Source organism: Microtus ochrogaster (genome assembly GCF_000317375.1).
Source record: "Microtus ochrogaster isolate Prairie Vole_2 chromosome 14 unlocalized genomic scaffold, MicOch1.0 chr14_random_1, whole genome shotgun sequence".
NCBI classification, from domain to species: Eukaryota; Metazoa; Chordata; class Mammalia; order Rodentia; family Cricetidae; genus Microtus; species Microtus ochrogaster.
Window position 1 is genome coordinate 27343219 of NW_004949096.1, and position 7421 is coordinate 27350639.

General features: G+C 47.0%; 1 protein-coding gene across 1 annotated transcript in view; it reads left to right on the forward strand.

Moving 5' to 3' along the window:
• The window catches only part of Knstrn (kinetochore localized astrin (SPAG5) binding protein), a 13206-nt gene extending 7110 nt beyond the window's left edge, over positions 1-6096 (forward strand). The window contains exons 5-9 of the mRNA XM_005364252.1: positions 424-529; positions 679-772; positions 2502-2557; positions 4803-4877; positions 5490-6096. Of these exons, the coding sequence (XP_005364309.1) occupies positions 424-529; positions 679-772; positions 2502-2557; positions 4803-4877; positions 5490-5621 (463 nt within the window). The 3' untranslated portion in view covers positions 5622-6096. The remainder of the gene's footprint in view (positions 1-423; positions 530-678; positions 773-2501; positions 2558-4802; positions 4878-5489) is intronic.
• Positions 6097-7421: the final 1325 nt, after the last annotated feature.

Here is a 7421-nt window from a genome sequence, read left to right on the forward strand (position 1 = left end):
ACAAATACACACATACACACACATACACACACACACAAATACACATACATACACATACACACACAAATACACACATACACACACATACACACACAAATACACATACATACACATACACACACAAATACACAAATACACACACATACACACATACATTCACACACACACACACGTTGCTGAAAACTCAAGACTTTCACAGTAAAGGTTTACTATTTAGGATGACAGCTGTTGAGGCTAAGCATTGTCCATGGATTCTCCGTCTTATAGGAATGTTATGAAATGGAGGTATTGTCTAAATTCTGGAAATGAGGAAATGGACTCCGGTTACAGGTCACTGTCAGGAAGCCAGGATTGGAATCCGTTTGAATAAGTCAATAGCATGTACTCCTAAACCTTTACCCATCATATTTCTACAACTTTTAGCTACAAACCACTGAGTAAGCAAAAACCAGAGGAAGAACTAAAGGATAAAAACCAGCTCCTGGAGGCCGTCAACAAGCAGTTACACCAGAAGTTGACGGAGACGCAGGTAAGAAGCCCACCCAATTCTGACTCATCAGCTGCCCCGGTGATGCAGGCGGACTCCTGCTGGCTGGGAGCAAGCTGACCACTGCAGACAAAAGGAGCCGGCTCCTGCGTGTGCAGGACGGCTCCTGATTGTCGGCTGCCTCTCCGTAGGGAGAACTGAAGGACCTGACCCAGAAAGTGGAGCTGCTGGAGAAGTTTCAGGATAACTGCTTATCTATCTTGGAGAGCAGAGGCCTCAACCCAGGTAAGAGGCAGCACACAGCTGCCTTCTGGAGTCAGCACAAGTGCCCTTCCTGGGGCTACATTGGCAACATGGGATATTTGCCGTGCGGGTACAGGAGCTGCTTAGCCAAGCCCTAAAGATCTTTGAGTGTTTCTTGATGTTCTTAGGAAATATCCGCTTCTGACTAACAGGGTTTCCGGTGACTGTAGAGAGACAGCTATCTTTCTCAGCTGAGTGCTGCTCAACGCCCTCAGTGTCAGCAGGTGTAAGCTAGCAAAGAGACCAGAAATGCTGTTTCTTTCCCAGGGCTGCAGAGCTTACCAGCTACCTTGCTCACATGAGAGGAGAGAATTCTGTCTCCGTGGTTCCTGAGTCGGCTTCATCACAGTGCCTGCAATGTGACCCATGGATAGGGTATAGCTCAGTGAAAGGGCATGCACCTAGGACGTGGGAGGCCCTGGGTTCTATCCTCAGTACCTCCCCAAGAAGAGAATTTGTCCAGAGACTGTGAGATAACCTCAGACTGCACTGAAGAGCCAGAAACTGCCCAGGAAAGGGACTCGGGCCTCTTTGAATTAAGGAATGCTGACTCTGTGCTAGAGATGGAACCTGGGGCCTGCCTTGTGCCAGCACTTAACACCCTGGACCCAGATTAGGGTATAGGACATGTGGGGGAGTTTTTTGTTTTTCTTTTTGTTTGTTTGTTTTTCAGATTAACATTTCTCTATGTAACGCCCTGACTTTCCTAAAACTTACTTTGTAACCCAGGCTGGCCTCAGACTCACAGATCTGCCTACCTTTGCCTCCCAAGTGCTGGGATTAAAGGCATGCGCCACCACCGCCCAGCCCTGTTGTTCTTTCTTTAAGACTTTATTTTATGTATATGCATGTTTTGCATACATGTATACATATGTGCACCCACCCCATGTGTACCTGGTGCCCCAGTCCAGAAGAAGGTATTGAATCCCCTGGTACTAGAATAGGTTTTGTGGGGGAAGCGGGGTTTGAGACTAGGCTTTAACCCAGGCTGACCTTGAACATTGACTCTCCCTGCCTCAGCCTCCTAGGTACTGGAGTTGGAAGGCAGGGAATACCACAGCCAGCCCCGTTTCTCCTGTCTGCGCGCACTGACTGTCTTAGTCGCAGTTCAGTGCTGGCACAGAGCACTATGGCTGAGGCAATCTGTATAATAAAAGGAAGTAACTGGGGGCTTGCTTACAGTTTCAGACGCTAAGCCCTTATCATGGAAGGAAGGATGGTAGCATTCAGGCAGCACTGGAGCAGTAGCTGAGAGCTAGCTATATCCTGATCTGTAGGCCAAGAGAGGAAGGGAGGGAGACCTCAAAGCCCACTCCAGTAACTCACTTCTTCCAACAAAGCCGCCCCTCTTAATCCTTAAACAGTATCACTCTCTGGTAACTAAGCATTCAATTATATGATCCTATGGGGGCCATTCTCAAACTACTACAAAGATAATGACTTTTAAGGCCTGAAAGATTTTTTTGTAATTTTGTATATTGTAAACAAAATGAAAACACATGCATTCCTTTGGACAAAGTTTCTCCAAAAAGAAGCAGAACAGAATAGACTCTGGCCATTTGCAAATGTAGGCACAGCTGTGGGTGGGGGACATAGTCAGGGGAGAGCTTCCCTCAGAAATGCGCATGTACTGTCCATGGAGAGCTACTTCCCCTCTGGTTAAAGTGTGGTTCCCATGGGAGGCTGACTTTGTTGTATCCATCCATTTTAGGTAGCGAGACCCTGGCATCACAGCGGGAACCTACAACAGATCACACGGACTCCATGGTGAGGGCAAGAGAGGGGATGGGCAGGCCTTCATCCAGGGCCCAATGTTGATTCCACCAAATGAGAGTAAATACATTACCAATGTCTTTGGTCAAATTAAGCAAGCTTTATTTTCTGTCAGACCCGACTATCTCTCTAACAGAGTGTTTGAGAAAATAGCATTGCACGTAGGTGAAAGTGGGGTTTATATAGCCCCCCAAAAAACTGTGAGACATGTCACATTCCAGGAAATAGGTCAAGACCCGATCAAATCCAACTTTTACCGAAAGTAGGCTGAACTTATTTTGATCTTGTAACAAGATGGCCTTAACAAGGAGTCGGGCTGGTCTGTCACCCAGCAGGAGCTAAGATCTCTGCTTTGTGCTCTGCAGATTTTAATGTTTGCTTCTGTTGTCCTTGACAACAGAGCAATGGAATGTGTACTTAGGGCATGTTTTACCCCCTCACAGGGAGATAGATATAAGTGTCTCTGACCCGAAAACAGAACTGAAACCCAGAATGGGGCTGAGGAGGGCTCAGTCAGTACAGGGCCTAACACACAAGCAGGAAGACCCAAGTTCAGCTCCTCAGCAACCACATAAAAGCTGGAGCTCCTTGTCCTGCGAGTCTTGATTAACCTGAGACCCTGTCTCAAAAAATAAAATGGAGACAGGCCTGCAAGATGGGCTAGCAGGGCAAGGTGCTCGCCGCCAAACCTGACGGCCTGAGTTCAGGCCCTGGACCGGCTCCTTCAGGTTGTCCTCCAACCTCCACAGGTGGAATGGATTATCCCCACTCCCACAAGTAAATAAATGCTTTAAAAAGTAGAGAGCTGTTGAGATGGCTCAGGGGACAGGTGCTGGCTACAAGTCTCACAGCCCGAGCTAGATGCCCAGAACCACATGATGGGAGGACAAAACCACTCCCCTAAGTTGCCATCAGCCTCCACGTATGTGTCACAGTGCACACACACGTGTTCTCAGCCATATTAAATAAGTAAATGTTTTAAAAGGGCTGGGGGAAGGCTGGACAGGTGACTTAAGATGGTTGGTCAGCGGATTAAGATCCTTGCCATACAAACATTGCCACTTGAGTTTGGTCTCTGGAAGGGAAAGGTGGATGAAGAGAACCCACTGCAGAGTTGCCCCATGGCCTTACATACATACACACACATGCATATATACATGCTGTGGCATGCACACACAATAATAAAGGATAATAATAAAAATAATTTTTAAAAGTGGAAAGCAAAGAAGATATGTCAATTTGTGGCCTCCACAGCATTTGTAGCTGTATGTATGTGTGCATATGCCACAGGAACACATACATACACCACACACACAAACCCTTCTAATAGGAATCTGGGGATATGGCTCAGTGGTAAAGTTCTTACCTAGAATGTATGACATTTAAGGTTGACTCCAGTACTTCAGACACACCACACATGCACGTGTGTACACAAATCTTTGATGTGGAGAACTCACGTAGAGACCTTCTACACCTCATCAGGTGTCTCCCCTATTCCATTGCTGAGAACACTATAATGCCAAGGTCTAGCCTGTCTGAATTCAGAATTTCCTTTTGGCCCCTTGCCTAAAGGAAGATAATTTATCTGGGCATAAAGACTTCCAAACTCGTCTGATCTCTTCTCCAGGAAGATCAGTTGTCACAGTGCCAGCTGAGAAAGCCACCCCTGGCTTCCCTTTGAGTCTGCTGTGGTTTGTTCCTGAGGTCCATGCAGAACGGAGCACATTGTAGCTATAAATTTGATATCTCAAGGAAGGGACCTATAGTAAAAAACCAAGCTTCTTGGGCCTGGACTGTTGGAATTGCCTGGATAAGTGATGGGGTGTTGAGGCGAGCATAGGGAATTTATCACTCTAGATAAAGGCGTCTGTCAGTCTGGACTCCTCCATGGTATAGAGGAACAATTCCTAAGAGCAGCACCCATTCGGAATCTGGCTCACTGGTGAGCTGGGTTTCTCAAAGGGAGATCCTGACATGGTCAGTCAGTGCTCATGTGTCCTGAATGGGAAGGATGGTGGCCACCATCTAATTCCTATCCCTCTGTCTGAGTGTATGTTTCTGTCTCCCTCGCTCCCCTGCCCCTAACTTTTTAAGTAGGGTCTCAGTTCATCGTCCTCATCATCCTGGTATTCACTCTGTAGCCCAGGCTGGCCTTGAACTCAGAGTTCTCCCCGTCTCTGCCTCCCCCTCTCCCCCCCGTGAGCCCAGCTCGACTCTTGATATTCTGCTTTGCTTTCAGCGGCTGCTGGAAACGTTGCAGAATGAACTGAAGGTTTTCAATGAAACTGCCAAGAAGCAGATGGAGGAGTTACAGGTAAGACAGACCCACCCCAAGGTGGTGCTGCTGTTTCTCCCATGGTTTGTAGATGGGGGAATAGTGCTTTCTAGTTTTCTTTTATCATTTTTAGGTTTATTTTGCCTGAGTGTATGTATGTAGTAGGTACAGCACATGAGAAACAGTGCCCACAAAGGTCAGAAGAGGGCATTGGATACCCTGGAACGGGAGTTATGTGCAGTTGTGAGCTGTCGTGCTGGGTCCTGGGAACTGAACCTGGGTCCTCTGCAAGAGCAGCCACTTAACTGTTGAGCCATCTCTCTAGTTCGTCCTTCCTTCTTTTCTTCTTTTTCTTTTTTCCTTCCTTTCTTTTTTTCTGTTTATTTGTTTTGAGACAGGGCTTCTCTGTGTAACAGCCTTGATTGCCCTGGAACTTGCTTTGTAGATCAGTCTAGCCTCAAACTCACAAAGATCTGCCTGCCTCTTCCTCCCGCATGCTGGGACTAAAGGTGTGCACCACCATTGCCCAGCTCTTCTTTTTTTCTCTTTTGATAGAGTCTTTGATGTGTCAATTTTACATTCTGGTCTGGTGCTGTCTTTCTGTGAGGCTAGAGTTTGATGTGTTTTCTTTTGGAATGCCTTCCCTTTCAGGCCTTGAAGGTGAAGTTGAAGTTGAAAGAAGAAGAAAGGATGCAGTTCCTGGAGCAGCAAACCTTATGTAAGGACCAAGCCAGTGACTTCACAATAGTCCTGGAGGAAATGGAGCAGCTTTTAGAAATGTAATACAAGGCAAATGGCTAGATGGCTTCTTCCTGGGGTAAACTCCAGTCACCTTCAAGGACTCACCATCCCTTATAGAGAAGACCTGCTGCAGTTGAGGGCGGTGGACGTGGATTGGGGCTCCTCCTTAAGCAGACTGCCCACCTTCAGATTGCCCAGCTCACCTGAGCCTCACAAATTGCTAATGGAGACCTGCAAGATAGGGACCTGGAAGCTTGATTCCACCTCGTGCATGGCAGAGCACCAACCCTTAGCCCAGGATGCTAAAGCAGCCGCCTTGGAGAATCTAGAGGCTCTGCCTCGGAATCATGGGAAGAAAGCCCTCATATGACAGTGCATGTACTCTGTGGGAGATGTCACTGGGAACCACACTATCCCTTTTGTCCATCTGGTTAAGCTGAATTTACGAACTTGAAATCCCTGAAGTTTCTGGCTTAATAAATGGGGTAGAAGTATACAAAGTAACACCTACCTGAAACAAATAGCACTTGGAGCTTTTTAAGTATTGCTTTTGAAATAAATGCTTATGTATTAATGTTCTGACTGACACTGAGGGATGAAAATAGCCCAGTGTAGTGGCTTATGTCTATAATCATAGGACTTGGGAAGCTGAGGCAAGAGGATTGCCTTGAGTTAGAGGTTAACCAGGGCTGCAAAGATCCTGTCTCAAACAGTGAGGAAAAGGGAAGGAGGAAGGATTAAGTAGCACAGCCTAGATATAGGAGTTGAGCACTCTGGTGCTCTGATTCACGAAGTGTGTGTTTCCTCCACCCGTTACTGCTGTGACAGCCCCTTGCCTCCCAGGGTTGTTGCTTCTGCATCTGTGCAGTGTGTGCCAGGCTCTAGTCACTGCGTGTGTGGCCAGTTACTGCCTTTGCTCTTCTGTATGTAAGTGGTTTATCTACCACAGCCAACCAGAGCCTCATCCCACAGGTGTAGAAGGAGCTGCGGGCCACTTCCTGCCTCCCAGCTCCCGGCCACCAGCTAGCTTTATCCAAAATAATTACACGGAAGCTGTATTCTTTTAAACACTGCTTGGCCCATTAACTCTAGCCTCTTACTGGCTAATTCTCACATCTTGATTAACCCATTTCTAATAATCTGTGTAGCACCACGAGGTGGTGGCTTACCGGGAAGGATCTTAACCTGCGTCCGTCTTGGAGAGGAGAGCTATAGCATCTGCCTCATTGCCTTCTTCCCAGCATTCTGTTCTGTCTACTCCGCCTACCTAATTTTCTGTCCTATCAAAGGGCCAAGGCAGTTTCTTTATTAACCAATGAAAGTAACACATAGATGACCCTCCTCCATCACACAGGGCCTATGGTCTCTGTGGCCCACGGCCTGGCATCCATGGTAGCCTCCCCTTAGGGTCACCAAAAGTGTCGCCATGTTTTCTTAACAGAAATAAACCAGCTTTGCTTTGGCTATCTCCCGCTGTTTTGTGTCTTCTACTGTCTTCACCAAACTTGCCTAATAAATCCTTCAAAATCACTATGGCTGCCCACAGTCGCCATCCCCAGTGAAGCCAAGTAACGTCCATACTTTTTTTTTCTTTCTTTTTCAAATGTGTTAAATGGTTTGTAACATAAAGGCACAAATAAGGATCATCACACAGTAGGTAAAGCAACACACATTCACCGTGCAAGGTGGGACTCCAGGAGGCACTATGGAGCAATGTATTCTGGGTTCCTTTGTGATCCTTCCAAGACTATGGTGAAGTCCTGAATGGTGTGCAGAATTCAGCTGATGGGTGGGCAGTCACATAGTGTCACGGGAATACGCTGTGCTTGTGCATGAGATGAT